Raw genomic sequence first — 17,385 nt, forward strand, 5'->3', positions numbered from 1 at the left:
ACCTACAAAAATTATAGAGCAAAGACAAAAATGAATCTAAATAATTCAGTTTGGTAGTTGCAATTCTTCAGCAAGCCTGCTTGCTTACCCTTCTCCAGAGAGCCCTGATGGAACTTTTCTTGTCCAGCAGCCACATGAGCATGGAGGCAGTGTTTTTGTAGTGACTGATGTTACAGCTTCACCAAAAGGGAGAGATCTCTAACTTTGGCAGTCTTCTCCACCAGTCTGAGAACTGATTCTTTCTCCCAGCTCTGTCCCTGCTGATTGATGAGTAATTGATGCCTACCTACTCTGTCACGAGTCTCCATGAGTTTGGGCATGTTGTTATGCATCCTTCTCTCAGCTCTGCTCCGGAACAGGCACCTGAAATGGTTTTGTGTCCTTTTACAGAATGCTTTTAACTCCCTTGGGGTCATTCCAGCCCTGACATTGGGTAGTATATGGGCAAAACCACTTCAAATTGCTTCTATGCTATTTTTCTGTGTTCTTTTGTGCCTGTTATTGTCTCTCTGGCCTGCTGTTTGACACAGCTTTCCTGGAATACAGCAAAGAAATTTAGTCATAGTTTTGCTGTGACATGGGCTTCTCCTATTACTGTACCCTAGAAATAAGACACATTCCTGTGTCTGCTGTCATCTGTTCTGTCCCAAGGGCTCCCACTCTCAGCCAGCATCTCCTTCCCCTTAGCCACAGACTGCTCTGCTTCCTGCATGTCCCACTTCCACTTGGCCTGGCAGAAGCTCAGGCCGATCATGCCAATTGATTAAAATTACATTCTCAGTCCTATGATCATTACAGCCACAAAACTCTTCAGCTAAAATTATTTTCTTCCTAGACCAATTTCCTATTTTTTTTCAAAATCCCAATTTTGTATCATTTAAGAATCTGTTTATCATAACCAGCCCGTCAATTCCCTTCTGAAAATTGCCCATCCAGGTACCCCTGGGACCCTCTCCTCAAGAGCATATAAAAGCCTGAATAATTACTGTATAAATGTGCTGATTTGACCCAGTTGTGAATCAGTTTAATCCACATCTCTAGATGCCCTGAGAATTGGGACCCTATTAAATGTTCTTTACTCACAGCTACAGAAAATCCCCTGCATTCCATTAAGCTGTTCCCTCAACCCAGCAGGAAATGAACCTGATATGTTATGATTTGTCTTCAGCAAATCCAGTTGGCCTCCCGGCCTCCTTGTGCTGTTTTTCTCTAGGTGCACAGTAACTGATGGCTTTATTAATTGTTCAAACAACTCATCAAAAAGGCCTTAATCTGCCCTGTCCTTCCCATAGCCCCTTCAAACCAGGTACTTGCTTTCTTTGTGTGAAGCTTTTGAGTCTTTACTTCAGCTTCTGTTGCTGGTCTGAAGCTGGATATTACCCCCCTACCCAGTGCTTTGTGTTTAACCTCTGAGTTTGCAGGATTTCATGGAAGGGGCAGAGGGAAGTTGGTATAAATCTCTTTGTGGGCTGTACCAAAGGATCATGGATGGTGGTGAACTACAAGTTTCTGAATTCACATTGATCCCATCAGGTCTTCCTGGACAGAATCTGTTTGCAAATAATTCTTTCCAGATTCTGCCAGGTTTTCTTATCACTATCTGCAAATGTTTGCATCAAAGCAAACCCTTCTTGGGTGGGGAATGACACAGAGGAGACATTTTCCTTTTCAGCTTCCTTTTTATCTCTCTTTGCTCCCATTAAGTATGTGAGCAGAAGCTTCCCCAAGCCATTCTGGGGGCTCCTTTATGCTTAGAAATCTCGTTCTCACTCCTTTGACCTGCTTTTCTAATTCACTGCTTCACTTCTTTTGCTTTGCCTCAGTGCTGCTCTTTCTTGCTAATCCCAAAGAAAAATCTGCTTTCTTCTCCCATTCCCTTTACAAAGAAGTTTTCAAAGGCTGCAGTACTGCGGCCACATTGTGGTGGAAGGTGATGTGCAGATTGTTTTATCAGCTGGGTTTTTTGGCATGTTGTGCTGCCTTTGAGGGGCTAAAGGAATGAAGTTAGGAAGTTTTCTGACACTTTTTATTCCTTTTCCTTTGAAGCCTCAGGGATGTCATTTGAGGTCTGTGCTGTTTTGATAGAATGAATGGTTTGGATGTGAGCTTTTGGACCCTCACATTGCAGCTGGAGGAATGTGTGGAAAGAGATTTCAGCATCTTTCCAAAACATTCACTGTCTTTGCAGTTAGATAGGTTGCATCAGTCTCAACATATTCTGATTAGGGATTGATTTCTACTGGGGAAATTATCTTAATTTGACTTTTAATTAAGTGTAGTAGTCAGTGTAAATGTTCTTCCCATTGTACAAATAATTTAAGGGCTGCTTGTTGATTAGGAATAGGTTTAGTTGATGAGACTTGCTGTGAAATAGGAGTGCCAGTACAACCTTGTGCACTTTCAGCTCTAATGACACAAAACTAAAATTTAATCATGTTTCCCCCCCATGGTTAATGCCCTTGCTTCATCCATTCTTTCGTTTACTCGTTCTTCCACAGGTGATGTCAGTATTTCATGCATTTTCCATTTTTCAGTGTTTGTGGACTAATAGTAAGAAAACAATTTTAAAGCTCTTCTGTCCCTAATTATCCAGGATACTCCATACAGAAGCAAGAGAGGACATGTGCTCTGCTTGTACTTCCTAGCAGAATTAATGTTAAAGCTCTGACCTTAATTTCTGCAGTTTTGAGGCCTCTGTGTAAGTCTGGAGGGCTCTGGTAAATTCCAGACTGGCAGCCAGGCCTCAGTTTCCCACATCACTAAAAGCTAGAAGGCATCCTGAGGTGTATCCTTATGGAGCAGCTTAGGTAGACTACAGGAAAGTTCTGAAATGTATCCTTGTTACAGACTGACACCCCCCTGTGTAACAGTCTAGTCTTCCAACTCCAAAAGGGAGATGAGCTCTGGCTCCCTGTGCTGAGCCCTGGTGCTGGAGATAACTTGATTTAACTTTAATTTCAGCTATTCTTACCTTTTAAGCGGGTTGGGTCAAGCTGCCTGATTTCTCCCAGAAGAAGAAATGCTGGGCAGAGATTTGTGTAAAAGTCACTCTTGTGTGTTATCATGACCACTCTTCTCCCCAGTTTGTGTTAAGGCAGATCTATGTTCATCTAGAATGCTCTTGGCCAAAGTTTGTGTCTAAAGCTTCTCTTGAAGCCTAAAGCTGTCTTTAAATGAACCTAGCTCCACAGTAGCTTCAGGTGAGCTCCTCCACTGCTTCACAGCCCATAGGTTTTAAAAGTATTTCCTCTTTTCCTGTGTAAATCTTCTTTGTCTAAATTAGGCTGTGTATTTCTTGCCCCATCCCTGGGGAGTCACATAAATATTACTCACTGTTCTCTTTCTGACCTCATTTTACATAATGGAGTGTGTTTGCTCTATTCCTCCTTCTCTTTGCAAACTAATCAGGCTAATTAATTTCTTGTTCTCTACCCCATAGCTACAATTTCTGCTAAGCTCTGTGTTCTCATTGTGCCACTCCAGCCTCACTTTCTGGGTTTGCAGAGACTCCTTCTTGGAGACCTTGATGTGCATACAAGCTGGAATCTTCTATTGCTGGTGCCTGAGTCCTGGCAGCAGTTCCTGAGGTCAGGAGCTCATTACTGCTTGTACTTTGTGTTGCTGGGACCCACAGAAATGCTTTTAGTCAGAATAAGGATACTGGCTTACACTGCTTGTAGCATCTGCCCCTTTTCTTCAGGCAGTCATATTCCCCAGAGCAGAGAGCTCCCCACAGCTCATTACTCATGTTCTTTCCTTCTTGTAAGAACTGACTGGATCACTGGCATTAGAGCACTTGCTAAGACTGGGACCAAATCCTGTCAGTGGGACTCTGTCTCCTGGCAGCAGGACAGACCTGTGCCAACCAGTGTTCTGGAGACTACTCACAGTGGTGTTTAACACAGGGTACAGCCGTGGTTGTCTTGCAAGATGTGGTCCCAAACTATTTGAGGATGGAGTAAGTAAAAAGACACCTAGAGACTCTCAACCTAGCGAGTTGAAGGGGTGCTCAAGGGAACAAAGATGCTTGGGTTCTCTGCCAAGCATGCTGATGAAGGAGAGTTTGTGTTTCTTGCAGATGACATAAAACTTAAGTACTTTGTCTTTTAGGGTGGACATCTCTGCTGGCATGCTTGGGTTGTTAGGGTATATGCAATGGGATTCATTGGGGTTCATTTCACAGCTTTCCTTGCTAACCTTCCAAGTTCTGCTTTCTTTCCTTTTCTTACACATTCTGCCTTTTGGGCAGCTTTCTGCCCTTTCAGTGTGTTTTTCTCACCAGGGTAGCAAGTGAGACTCTCAGCAGTATGTATATATATGCTCTTCCAGCCCCTGCTATTGGATTCCTCATTATGCATCTATATAATTCTTCCTCCAATGCTTTTATAAAGTACAAAACACTAACCAGGTCAGCAACAACCGCATTATCACAGGCTCTGAGTCCCTGGGAACTGTAATCCTGTTGTTTGGATGAGCTTGTGTCAGTTTTGCTTTCTGTCACTGCTGCACAGTCGCTGACACAGATGATGTTTGACTTTGTTTTCTCGTTGCCAAGTGCAGCTGAGACTGAGCCCAGTCTGGGGCCTGTGTATTTGGCCCATGAGTCTGCAGGCATGAGGGGGGAAGGGAAGCTGCTGTCAACAGGGCTGCCCAGCTCTTCTTTGTGCTCTGTGGGTGACCAGAAGTCTGGGTGTCATTGAGGCATAAAGGTGTCAGTTCTTCAGAGACAGTCAGTGAGCCAGCTGCACGTGTACAGCACTCGGAATACACACAGCTGGCTCTGAACCCAGGGGTTTCTGCCAGCCTGGGTGATAATTTGTGTTTACAGCACAGTGGCATGGCCTCTGTCCTCTCTTTCAGTCTGTATCTTTGGCTCCATGGGTTCTGGAGCAGGACAGAGGCCGTGGCACTGCATTAATCTGTGAAATGCTCACTGGCACTCTGGTGGGCATTGATAAAATATGATCTTTAAGCTGCAGCCTGCGAGTGCTCACTTTCCCCATCTCTTTGCCCCAGAACAGGAAACATATGCACCCACCCAGAGCATCTTCTCCCATCCCCATCTCACTGGGAATTTATTCTCCTTGCTGGGATGTTGCTGTAGACATTCCTGTTTTTCCAAGAAACAGCTGAAACCCTCAGCATTTCCTTGCTAGGCTGGAGTCTCAGTGAGAGCTTGCTGCAGCAATTGCTGTGGAGCTGTAAATGCAAAACAGCTTCATGCTGAGCGTGGAGGTCAGCAGTGTCAAAACTACCAAGCTCATGAGGAGCCAGGAGGAGTCCCGTGGCTAAAACATCTCGTTTTGTTTCTGTCAGGTTCGCTCCATCAGCATCAATGTGAGGAAGAACCTTGCTTTCAACACGCTGAGCCAGGAGCTGCTGCTGAAGGAGTTCTCCACGATCTCTTGAAGCGGGGACGCTGCCGCTGCGCCGGCTGGGCAGAGTCAGGCCCGTGTGCAGGGACACTCCAGCTCTGCGGCCGGTCGCCTCCCGCCTGCCGGAGGGACTGTGTTTCTTTTAGGGAAAGGCCTTGCTGCTGTGTGATTGATCCCAAAGGAATGTGTTCAAACAGAACTTGGGCTGAGGAGAGGTGATTGGCATGTTGAGGAGGAAGCAATTTTTTATGGTGCCATGGGAGTGGGCAGCCATTCCTGTGACATTGCAATGGGAGATTCCCTCCACAGCCTCAGGGAAAATGCACTGGAAACCTTTGTAGCAGAGCTGGGGAGAGCTCACAACTGAAATAATAAAACCAGCCCAGCTGTGTGAAACTGTTCTGGGTAGAGATTGCTCACCTGCTCTATGGGGAAGGCTCTCTGGTCCCAGCTGAGGGCTGTTCTTTTCCATCAGCCTGGGTCAACATGTCCTCCTGTCATGTAAGTCAAATCCACTGCCACCCCATTGGGAATGACTTTGGATTATAAAACAATTTCCCCAAGGAGCAGGCCTTGCTCACTGCTGTCTCTTGATGTCAAAAGGTGTCACTGCAACCAAGCCATCTACTGGAAAAGGGGAAACTTTGCCTCCAAGGCTGTTGGCTCGCAGGGTCCAGTGTGAGCCAGTATCTGAGAATATGGGTCATCAAACAGAGCACTTTGTTACTGGAGACCAGCTCTGCCTGGGGTCACTGTTGCTTCCAGTAGCCCCAGCTCATCTGCTGTTTCTAAGGTAGAGGAACATTTTTAGCTATTTGGTTTTCATGGGGCAGAGGACAGGCTGATTCCTTCTTCCCACTTACCTTATTGCCCATCAGAGACCGCTTTGCGACAACCCTCCTCTTCCTCACAGGAACATCTGCCTTGCATATGTTTGCAGGTGCCTGGTGACCTTCTTAAATGAAGAAGTCTCCAGTTTTTCCTTTGTGTGTAGCACACAGTTAAAATGCATCATCTGGAGAAGTAGTGACTTCACTTTCTTGCCCTCCTGTCTTCACCAAGCGACTTACAGCCGTGGTCTACTGAGGGCTTCCTATGGCAGAGCTCTGGGATGATGCTGTGGGGCACAGGCAGACCTTTCTGCTCCCAGAGCCAGTGCTTCAGAGGTGCCCAGGTCTGGCAGAGCCTGTTTAGAGAGCTGTGTCAGGCTCCCAGCTCAGGAATACACAGCATAAACACCCGTTCCACACCTGTTCCCTGCTCATGCATTTTCAGCTCCCAGCAGTGATGTTATGATATTAGAATCTGGCTTGACTTGGTGGACTGAAGTAGAGAAGTTATTTACATCCTAGATCCACAGTTTTTTTTCCTCCCTCCTAGAAAACAGGTGTTTTTTTTTTAAAAAAGTGCCTAGTCCTGCTCTTAGCCTTGTAGGTTAGTGTGAGTAATGTGGATGTCATGCTCATTTACTACCATTTTTAGGCAAGGCTTTTTTCATGCTAATGTGCGTTAATTGTGTTAATGTTTCATCTTACCTGCTATGAGCATGGGAAACTGAACGCTGTGTCCTTGGCCACCCACTGGGCACAACACTGATGGTATCCCTATGTTTTCCTTGGGAGCACTGGCTTCTCTCAGCAGAGCATACTATTCCTCAGCAGGGAATTGTCTGGCTTTTAACAGCTAAGCCAGACATTTATTTGCTTTCTGCCATGCAAGTGTATGGGAATTTGTATGTGTCAAAGGGACAGTCCTTAGGGGAGAGCAAGCAGGCTTCATAAAATCACTGCTTGAGAACAGACCAGGGCATGTAGAGGAGGCAGCTTCTCCAGTGGAAAATGAGAAACAGTTGTTTGCAGTATGTGGTGCCTGTCTGGGGGGGATAGAGGGGGATCTCACCTCTGAGGGGGGAGTTCCTTCTCAAAGGGACTTGAGGCGCAGCCCCAGCATTGTGACTGTTGGAGCAGAGTCATCCAGCTGTCCTCATGCCTCTTGTTCTCTGAGCCCATTTAGGCTGAGCCTAGACACATACATGAGAGAGTTTGGGATGAATCTGCTTCTGACTCGGCAGCCTCTGGAATTTTCAGCTTCTCACTCTGGGCTCAGCTATCCTGTCTCCCTGAGGATGCTCCCTGGCTGGGATGATCATAGAAGCCCAGGCATGTGTGAGATCAGTTCCTGAGCCCAGCCCTCATCCAAGTCTGAGCTGGGGAGGACTGTGATACGTGTCCTGTTGTCACACTGTCACTGAACCAAGCACTGTAAGTGGATGTACATACAAACCTAGAGCTCAATAAATAGCAGAGCCCTGCCTGTCCAGAGTGTGCAGTGTTTGTCCTTCACTGGAGGGAGAGTGGGGTGGCTGTGGGAGTGGTCCTGTCACTATTTGGTGGCACACTGGCTGCAGCAGGGCTATCACCTGCCCTTGGGCTCTTCCTGCCTGTGCAGAGAGAGGCTCTGGCGCTGCACAGTGATGCCTTGTCCTTGTTCCAGTGTGCAGGTACCATCCAGTAGTCAGCATCCCTCTTCCTCTTACGTGTCCCTGTGGCTGGTACTAAGGAAGCCATGAGCAAGGGATGCAGGGACCTGCCGTGCCTGGTGTGCTGCTCTGTTGCTGGTGTCAGCAAACTCCTGCTCACAGATTCTGCTGCACATTTGCCTGCTTTGTTAAACACCCTGCTCCTATTTGTGTTTTGAGGCCAGCTTGAACTGAGCAAAAGTCATTTAAATCTTAATGTTCAGCTTCAGGATGTGTGTGACAGCCTCAAACTGTCCTGCATCTGATCTAAGCAGGTGAGTGTATTTTGTTATGTCTAATTCATGATTCTGTCTGTTATTGGAAGAGCTGTTTCTGAGGCTTGGGGAGTGTGGGGAGAAGTCAGATTGCTACCTTTAAATTATGCAGCAGCTGCGGGGAGACAAATATTTTACAAAATAAGGACCTGGAAGAGAATTGGGTTTGAGCTAAACTTCGGAGGGAGTTACCAAGAGTTGTTCTGTAAGTGCCACTGTGATTTTTGATCTCTTTTTCCTGAGCTCTTACAGGTCCCACTTTTCATGCAGACTCGAGAGAGAGGCAGCTCCTCAGGAGCTGAGTCTTCCCTGTATGGGCTGGCAGCTTCAAATGGTGTTTTGTGTGTTCTTTGGAGCTGCCAGGAGCAGGGAGTAGCAAACCCCTGATCATGTACAGCAGCCAGAGAGTAGGGTGCACCTTTGCCCACCTGCTGGTTGCTTTGCAAACCTCTTTGTCCTCTTCCTGGTCATGGCTGTTGACTGCTCTGATCCCCTATCCACGGCACAGGGGCCATTCCTCTGCAGGATCAAGCTGCCTTCCATGTGACTGTGTCCTGCTGTCTGTTGGGGGATGCTTTCCTCTTCCCACCTGAGGAATTGGACACTCCCTGCTCCTGCACACTGTTGCGGGGTGGGTATCAGCAGAAGTCCCAGAAGGAGATGTTTCCTAGACAGCACTTGCACAAGGGACCAACTCCAGTGTGCTCCACCTGCTTCCCCACACTTCCTTCTCCGCGTGGAGCTGCTCCTTCCTAGCTCCCATTCCAGTACAGGGCAGGCAGAGGGAGCAGCTGTTCCCCCTGACAGGTCACAGCTGCTGCTGTGTGTACTGGGACAGTGCATGGCCAGCAGTCAATGGTAAGATATACAGCTGGCTCTTGGCACTCAAAAGCAGCTCTTGATCAGCACCGAGGCCTTTTGGGTATTTATTCTCATCTTCTGTGGGCTCTGTTTTCCTGTTTGGTGCTTGTTGGTATGAGCAGGGTCATATGCTGGACACAGAAGTATGACAGGATTTTTTGTCAGATGAGGCATTGCAATAAACTGAAAGAGGTAAAGCCCAGCTGTGGAAAGTGTAGAAATTCAAAGGGGCCAGCATAAGATGTGCTTTTTCCCATGGTGGCAATTTATGAATGCCTTTGCTGATGCTTTCGGGGGAGGGCAGGCAGAAAAAGAGGTGATTAATGGAAGTCTGGACCAGCAGTCTGGAGAAGGGCTGGTGCAAGGCTGGTGGGGCCTGGAGGCCCCTGGGGCTGCTGAGAGTCCTTTGTGCTGGTCAGAGCCCTGGTTCTCCCCACCTACAGCACAGTGTGGTTGTGCCCAGGGGGAGACTGATCAAGCAGAGGAGTGATCCCAAATACATATGATAGGCAGCCCCCTCAGGGGAGCATTGCTGAATGCTGGTGTCTTTCTAAAGCTTCTTTGGGCCACCCTGGCAGGTGCTCAGGGATGCAGACCTCAGGTCTGACCCAGTGTAGCTGTCACCCCTCAGGGTTGTGGCTGACTGCAAAGAGAGGTGCTCAGGATGGGGCTCCCCGAGCTGTGCTCTACAGCTGCCCACACATCACTCAGGACCAGCAGCTTGTGCCCAGAGGAGCCCCTGCTCTCTGGGTCAGAATGGGGCTCCCCTGGAGTCCCTGACAGCACATCCCAGAGGGCCAGAACAAGCACTGGGTCCTGTGCTGCCCTCTCCCAGCTTGGCAGCTGCCAGAGCACAGACTGGACCATGCTCTGCAGCTTCTGCTTTTTGTGCTGTCCCCCCAGGGCTAATTGAATCATGTGGCTGGAAATTGAATCCAATTGAATAGATTAAATGAGCCGGGCTTGCCTCTCACTGCAGCACAGCTCAGAGCCTTGCCAAGCTGCTGCCAGAGGCTGGGAGCTCCCAGGAGTCCCGTGGGGGCAGGAAGGGGCTGGGGAGGCTGCCAGGAGATGGACACCCACTGTGCTGGGCTGCTTCTCCAGCTCTGCTGTGACACATGGACCCTCAGCCATTTCTCAGTGATGTGCAGTCTGGCTGTGTCCCAGGGCCCACAGGTCAATGCTACAGGCACACAGAGGTTGGGTTGGCTCGCTTCCCTTCTGAAGCAATTAATGACTAATTAGCTGGAGCTCCCCTGTTCCAGGGTTCAGCCAGGGCCCTCCCGACAGTGTACAGGGGCCGAGATGCTCTAATGACCTGTGACTGCTCAGGAGTTCCAATCCTGTTGTTTCCCCAGCCTACAAGTGGAGCAAGTGGTGCTCCAGCAGCAGCCCAGCCCATGCCCTGCCTTCAGCCCCTCAGCTGCAACCATTGCCAGGCCACTGGGATGGGATAGGATGGGAGAAGAGTGCTGAGAGCACAGTCACAGCAGAGACATCCCTTCCCATGGAGGTGAGCTCGGGCACAGGGCCCTGCACTGGCAGAGCTGGAGGACACGTGTCCACAGTGTGGACTCACTCGTGACAGAGATGCACATCTGTTCTCATAGCAAACCTGAGCTGCTGAAAGAGTCCCTGGTGTGGCATCCAATGTGGCATAAATGAACATTGGAAATAGTATCTAGTTCCTCTTTAATTAAAACCTGAGCCCACAGGCACTGAGCACACAAATATGAGATGCTTTGTAATGCTGGGAGGGCTTGTGGGACTCGGGGTATGTCCTGAGCCCAGGAGTACTCCAGTCTCCACTTCCCAGACTAAGTCTTTTCTTCACACAGATTTTGTATCTGTTGTGAAGAAGTGGCAAAGAAACATTCTGGGTGGACACAAAAGCCTCTGTCAGCCCACCCAGCAGCGAGGCCATGCTGGGGAATCCCTTCTTGCTGGAGGTATAGGCAGAGGCAGGTGACTGGCTTTCGAGGATATTGAGTCTGATGCAAAGTCCTTTCTCCCTCCTGCACACCCAGATTTCTCACACCTGCTGGTTTGCATTTGGCAGAAGAATTTCCCTTCCTCCTGCAGCATTCCTGCTTGCAAGGCTCCCCCAGCAGCTTGCAGCATCATCTGTTCCTCCTCCAGCTTTGCAAGATTTTTCAGCAGCTGAAATTCCCCCCAGGTCTGAATCCACACTGGATCCCACCTGCCCATGTGTCTCTTCAGGGTGGATTAGTGGAGAGGAGATGAGGGCAGCCCTCCCCTCTGTGTGTCCTGGCTGATGTCCCCTAGGGCATCACCTCCCCGGGACCTGCTGGTCTGCTGTAGCTGTTCCAAGATCCCAGAGACCCATCTCTCTGCAGACCGAGGGGCTCGTCCAGGTCTTGTGTCACCCAGATCCACTTCCTCTGCAGATGTAGTAAATATTGTGGTTTATTCCTGAGCGAGGCCATTTGCCCTGCCTGGAGCCCTCCCCAGACACTTGTATGGCCATGAACATCCCTGTCCCCGGGGGCCTGTCGGGTCCTGGGTGGGGAAGAGCTGCTGGTGCAGAGCTGCTCATCTCCATCTGCTGGCATGTTTGCCAGGGGTGAAGCTGGTTTAAGGAGCTCCTCTTGTTTGCCCTCTGCCTCTGGAACCAGTCCCTGGGTGCTGCACCCTTTGTCCCAGCCCGGGAGCTGCCTGGGAGGCCTCTCTGCTGTGGAAGCTGTGCCTTGTCGCCAAGTGTAAATCTGAGCCCAGAGACACCAGGTGACCACAGCCAAAATAGGATTAATGGCATCTGCTGGGAGCTCATCCTGAGGGCTGCTATTGATGATCATAGCTTTAAAATACTGTTAACAGTGGATAAAGCACTGTGATTTCAAGCACTTGACAATTACATCTCTGTTTGAAATTTCCTAAAGATAGGATCAGGCTCCTGAGTCCTGCTCTCTGCTTTTTCGATAGAACTAATAAGAATGGAGATATGCAATTAGAGAATGTGCAGGATGGTAGGGCAGATCAATGCCTTGTAGTTACCTAATGAAATGTTAAATTATGTCTTTCCCTCTCCCTGTCCTCTAATCACACCCACCTCAGGCTGCTTGCAGAGAGCAGAGGGCCTGGGGGAGATCTCCCTGCATCCCTCTACCCCTGAGGTGCAGACCCAAGCACTCCTGACTCCTCTCCAGGGTTGTCTTCTGTGGTTTGGGACTGTCTTGGGTTTTGTGTGGAGCCTAGGGTTTTCAGCAGGGGAGCACAGGGACTTGTGGCCCCAGAGCTGGGGTGTCCCAGCAGGGAGCAGGAGGCAAAGATGGGCCAAAGGGATCGATCCAGGATTGCAGGGTGAGTGTTCTGGAGGAGGAGTAGGGATGGTTGTGGGTGGGCTCAGCTCGGTCTGGCATGGGTGAGGATGAGGCTGGTGGCAGCCTAGCACAGTTCTGTCTCCAGCCAGACTCTTAATCTGGTGAATTTCCAAACTCATTTTCTTCCCCAGTTATGACAAGGCTGCGGTGGCTACATGATGAGCTGGGGACAAAGAAGGCTCCTGGACAGCGTGACCCTGCTCATCCTTTCCAACCCTTCTCACCCTAAGAGTCATTCCTGGCTGCAGCTTCAGTGCCTGGGGAGCAGCAGTAATCCTGTGCAGATGTCCCTTATCAAAGCTTTGCTGTCTCTGACAGGGTGACAGATAGGCTACTTAGGGAGCATGCCTTTTGCCAGGGCCAATGTGAATGGGTGATTTCCATCGTGAGGAGGGTGTCTGAGTGCTCCCAGGGACAGCTGGCACACGGCCTGGGGGCCATCTCATGGGGCAGCACCATTTGGACCCTCAGCCTGTCTCGCTCTGTTTCCTACTCATCCCACCTCTCTGCTGGCTGTGCCAAGCCCTGGGGCTGCTTTACATGGCCCTGTTTTTCTCATGGCTCTCTGCTGCTGTTGCAGAGATGAGTTTTGAGACCTGGGTGCATCCACAAGACCCCTGCCTGCCCCAGCAGGCTTGATCCATCTACCTGCTGCCTGCCCTTCACATTTCCCTGGCTCTGGGCTTTGCAGAATGGGCTTCGTGGTTAGCTGTGCCTGTGGAGCCTGTGCCATGTGCTGGCCACCTAGAGCATGGCCCTTCCTCCCAGGTACCCTGTGTCACTGGGATCTGGATTCTCAGGAGCTGACAGAGCTCTTTCTATCCTCTGGAGATAGTTAATCCAGTGCCATCTTCCGCAGTGCGGACCACCAGCCCTGCCTGCAGCTGGCTCCTGCCCATCCTGAACCTGCTGATTGCTTTGTGGTGGATGTGGCCAGCAGCAGCCAGGCTGCACAAGGCATGCTTTGATTAAAGCCTCAGTCACTGCTTAGGTGATTTTCCTCAGCCTGGCCCGCTCTTTTTGCATCTGCTGCACGTCCCGGTGAGGTTGAGACGTGTTGCAAGGGATGCTCAGCATTCTGGGGTGACTTTGCTGCTGTGCCTGTCCCCGTCCAGACGTACTCACTGAGGCATCTCTGCACCCAGTGCACCCACAGCAGGGCACCTGTCTGTGTCTGGACAAGAGGGCAGAGTCCAGACCCATTCCTGCTTCTCCTACCCTGGCAACCTGCAGACTTTCACCTCCCAGAGAGGAAGGGTGCCCAGAGGAACATTTAGGGAAGGATGTTGTATTTTTCCCAAGCAGAGAAAGGCTCAGAGGCTGTGAATCCTGGCAGAATGCCCAGCCCTCATGTCTGCTACGGAAAGGAGCTGTAACCAGTGATCAAGTGAGTTGCACCCCCGTTTTTCTACACTGTTGGGGGTGGGATATGTTAGCCTGGGCCTCGGGCTGTCCCAGCCTACCCTGTATTACTCCCAAACTGCCCAGTTTCCCCCTCTCCCCAGCCTGGCAAAGCACCTCTTGCTTGCCTGCTGGAACAGGAGCACTTAGCTAGGATAAAAATAACCATGTTTGCCTCCCAGTGGACCAGGGATGGCAGAAGGTGAAAACTTCCCTGTGCAACTCTGCTGGGCTTGCCACATGCGTAGCAGGATGGACCCTGAGGAAGATGAAGTTGGTGGGTGAGCTTGGGCATGGATCACCGAGTGCTCCCAATCTATTTCCCTGGGACACTGCTGATTCCCAAGGGCAGCCAAGAAAATGTGAGCAAGCACGTGGTGGAGAGGTTGGAGGAGGGAGGTTGAGGAGGCCAGGGAGGCTGGATGGACAAGCTCACAAGTGCAGGGGATCTGTGGGCTGGCCAGGCTCCAGCTTTGCTTGTCAGGCTAAGCAAAGGGGGCACTGCCAGAGCTGTCCCGAGAGTTTCCCTCCAGGCAGTCAGTGCATGCAGGCTCTGTGCATTGGCCGGGCCACAGGGAGGGCTGGGGGGATGTGTTTAGTTCTCCAAGCATTTCTCCACTGCGTTTTCCTTGCTAAATGGCTCTTATTTTTAGATCCAGGCAGTTGCTAAGCATCACTGCCTCACTAAGGCGGCTTCTTTCATGGCTTGACACCAAAGCACGCTGACAACATGCTGCCTCGTGAGCATGGCCCTCCCTCCTCGCTGATCTGGATTCCCTTCTGCCCTGCGGCTCTGTGTGCCGGGCTGGCACAGGGATCAGGAGGGATGCTTTGCCTCCTCCCGCAGCCCCTGCTCTCCTCTGTCTCACTGCATGGGTGAGAATGAAGGGAGGAGCACTGAGAAGCGACGGGAGCTGGACAGCCGCTGAGATGTGCCCAGGACTCCTGTCATGGTGCAAACAGTCAGTTCTCAGGCAGTGCCGTGACAAAAACCACTGGCTTTGTCCGTGGAGGGGATTCTTCAGCACAGTCGGCATCCCCCGGGGATGGCATCGTGCACAGATGGCAACAAATAACCAGGGGCAGCAGCGGGACATCAAGTTCCCAGTGCCAGATGTACCGGTGGGCTGTGAGCTCCTCTCTTGGCAGCACCGTGCCTCTGGAAGCCTCCCCAAATATGCTGCTGCTTCACCCTTTCCCTGGGGCTGCAGGAGATGGGGTAAAATCCTGCTAAACACTCCAATTCTGCATTGGAAAGCTGTGCTCAGGATGGGGATGGCACTGGGATTCACTTCTGGGCTTGGCTGCAGGCAGGGGGACCTGGCCGCCCTCCCCACGCCTCTCTTGCATCTCTTGACCCCTGCCCAACCCCTCTGTCTCGGACCGATTTCTCATCCAGCTTCTCCCCCCAGGCGGAGGTACAACAGCCCCGCGGGACCGGGCAGGGCTGGGTTTCCCTTGCTGGGGCTCCCACGGCGCAGCCTCCATGGGCACTGACACGCAGGGCTCGGGGGACCATCGCTCCCCCGCAGTGGGCTGTGGGGGTCTGCACCCCTCCCGCCCGACGCCGTCTCCATCTCCGTCCCCTTCTCCGTCCCTGCGCGGTGCCTGACGCCCGGGGCTCTCCCGGACCGCCGGAGACCGCACCTCGGTGCAGTCCGGACCAGCTCTCTCCCTGCCTCTTCCCGGGAGCGCCCCCGCTCTCCGCCCCTCGCCCGTGCCTCAGTTTCCCCGCGGCGGCGGGGCCGGGCTGGCGGTTCTCGGGAAGAGGCGGGGAAGGAGGAGAGGGAGGGGGCGGCCGTGCCCAGCCCCGGCGGCGGCGGCGGCGGGGACCGGGGCGGCTGCGCGCTCCTGCTGCCGAGCCGAGCCGAGCCGAGCCGAGCCGAGCTCCCGGCACCGGCGGCCCCTTGGCGCTGCCGCGCTGAGCGGCGCGGGCGGCGGGGCGGGGGCAGGCGGCGGCCGCGGGCAGCCCCTGCCCGCCGGCGCAGCCCGTGCGCCCCGTCGCCGGTCCCCTCGCCGCTCGGCGGGGCGGGAAGATGCGGAGCAAGGGCAGGAAGGAGAGCCTGTCCGACTCCCGCGACCTGGACGGCTCCTACGACCAGCTGACGGGTGAGTGCCGCCGCCGGGGAAGGTGCAGCAGCCACTCGGACCACGGCGCGGGGCGGTCCCGGGCACCCGCTTCCAGCCCCGCTGAGCCCCGTCCCTGCCCGCTCCGCTTCGCCGCACGCCTTGCTCGGGGAGAGGGGGAACGGCCGCGACCCCGGCGCTGGAGCAGGGGAACAGTCCCGGCCCCCGCGGGGAGGGTGCTCCGGGGGCGATAGGGCTGGTCCCAGCGTGCAGAGGTTGTCCCGAGGCAAGGAAAAGGCCCCGGGCGGGGAGTGGATCGCTTGGATCGCTTTTGGCCGTCAGCCACGTTCGCACTCCCTCACTGTTACGCCCAAGCCCCTCGGGACACCAGGGTCTGGCGCTGGGCTCTCTCTGCCATGCCTTGTGTCCCCGCTGCACCCTGGGGTGGCACAGCAGCATCCCGGCAGCAGGTTCCCCAGGGAAGACAGGCTCACTCCGCTCAGAAAACCCAGCAGCACCACGGTGTTTGGTGTCTTCACCCATCACCCGGTGTCCCCTAGAGCACCCCTTGAGACGTCCTGCCCCTGGGTGGGATAGCTCTGGGACAGAGAGGATTAAGACGATCAATTTGTGACCCTATTGTATTCCCCTTCATCCTCTGCCCCATCAGGGAACTGCCGAGCATCCCACATTCCATAACATCTGTCCATCCGTCACACCTCATCTTCCACTGTCCGATAGGGAAGCAGCTGGGCTGGAGCTGGCAACACCGCTCCTTCCCCATGTGCTCTCCGCAGATCTGGAATCCTGTCCTCTTTCAGGGCCTCTGTTGCAGCTGTGAAATGGGGCAGCAGATCCCACCTGCCTTCTGGGGCCCCAGTGGAGCTGAACCTTTCCTTAGCCACTGGGGTTCGGTGTCCTGGTGCCTGTCTGTGGGCACAGGCAGCTTCCCTGAGATCCGGTGATGCTTTTCCTGCTGAAGTCTGGGGTGGATTTCAGGATTTGCTCTAGAATTTCAAATAGGTGGTGGCAGCAGAGCAGGACCTCTGCTCTTCTTTCCTCAACAGCCCCACACATGGGAAACGCTGCTAACTGTCTGCCCAAACGTGCTGCAGAGAAGATATTTTTGAGCTGTGTAGGAACTTGGAACCCACACACAACTTTTGGTTTCTCCGGTAACTTTAAAATGTCCATATGGATTTAAATCAAATCAAAGTTAAAAATAAATTCCAGTGTCTCTAACACTGAGACCTTTTAAGCCTGGGCTTACCTCTGAGCCAGCTGTGCAGCAAGAATGTGGATGGAGTGGAGCTGCACCACCATGCAAGTCTCTGCCCGCAGGGATGGAGCTTTGGGGAAGTCTTTGGGGAATAAGGGTGCAAATATCATTTCCCAGAGTGGGAAACAGGCCCTGTAGGGCATGTCACTCATTTCCTATCTCTGTCAAGTCAGTGACCTGCCAGGGCAGAGCCTGCAGTAGCATCATAGAGGAGAGGGATCTGGTCCCAGTGGCACTGATTTCCCCTGCACTGGCTGAATGCACTGAA

General features: G+C 52.3%; 2 protein-coding genes across 6 annotated transcripts in view; both read left to right on the plus strand.

The window, feature by feature from the left end:
- The window catches only part of ARMH3 (armadillo like helical domain containing 3), a 123,273-nt gene extending 115,577 nt beyond the window's left edge, over positions 1-7,696 (plus strand). For both annotated transcript variants that reach the window (XM_021536380.2, XM_021536381.3), the window contains exon 26: positions 5,317-7,696. In XM_021536380.2, the coding sequence (XP_021392055.1) occupies positions 5,317-5,409 (93 nt within the window). In that variant the 3' untranslated portion in view covers positions 5,410-7,696. The remainder of the gene's footprint in view (positions 1-5,316) is intronic.
- Positions 7,697-15,724: 8,028 nt separating this feature from the next.
- The window catches only part of KCNIP2 (potassium voltage-gated channel interacting protein 2), a 43,035-nt gene continuing 41,374 nt past the window's right edge, over positions 15,725-17,385 (plus strand). For 3 of the 4 annotated variants that reach the window (XM_077784665.1, XM_021536378.3, XM_021536379.3), the window contains exon 1: positions 15,725-15,880. In XM_077784665.1, coding sequence (XP_077640791.1) covers positions 15,808-15,880 — 73 coding nt within the window. In that variant the 5' untranslated portion in view covers positions 15,725-15,807. The remainder of the gene's footprint in view (positions 15,881-17,385) is intronic. The other variant, XM_077784666.1, reaches the window with a different exon arrangement.

Source organism: Lonchura striata, chromosome 7 (assembly GCF_046129695.1).
Source record: "Lonchura striata isolate bLonStr1 chromosome 7, bLonStr1.mat, whole genome shotgun sequence".
Classification (NCBI taxonomy): Eukaryota; Metazoa; Chordata; class Aves; order Passeriformes; family Estrildidae; genus Lonchura; species Lonchura striata.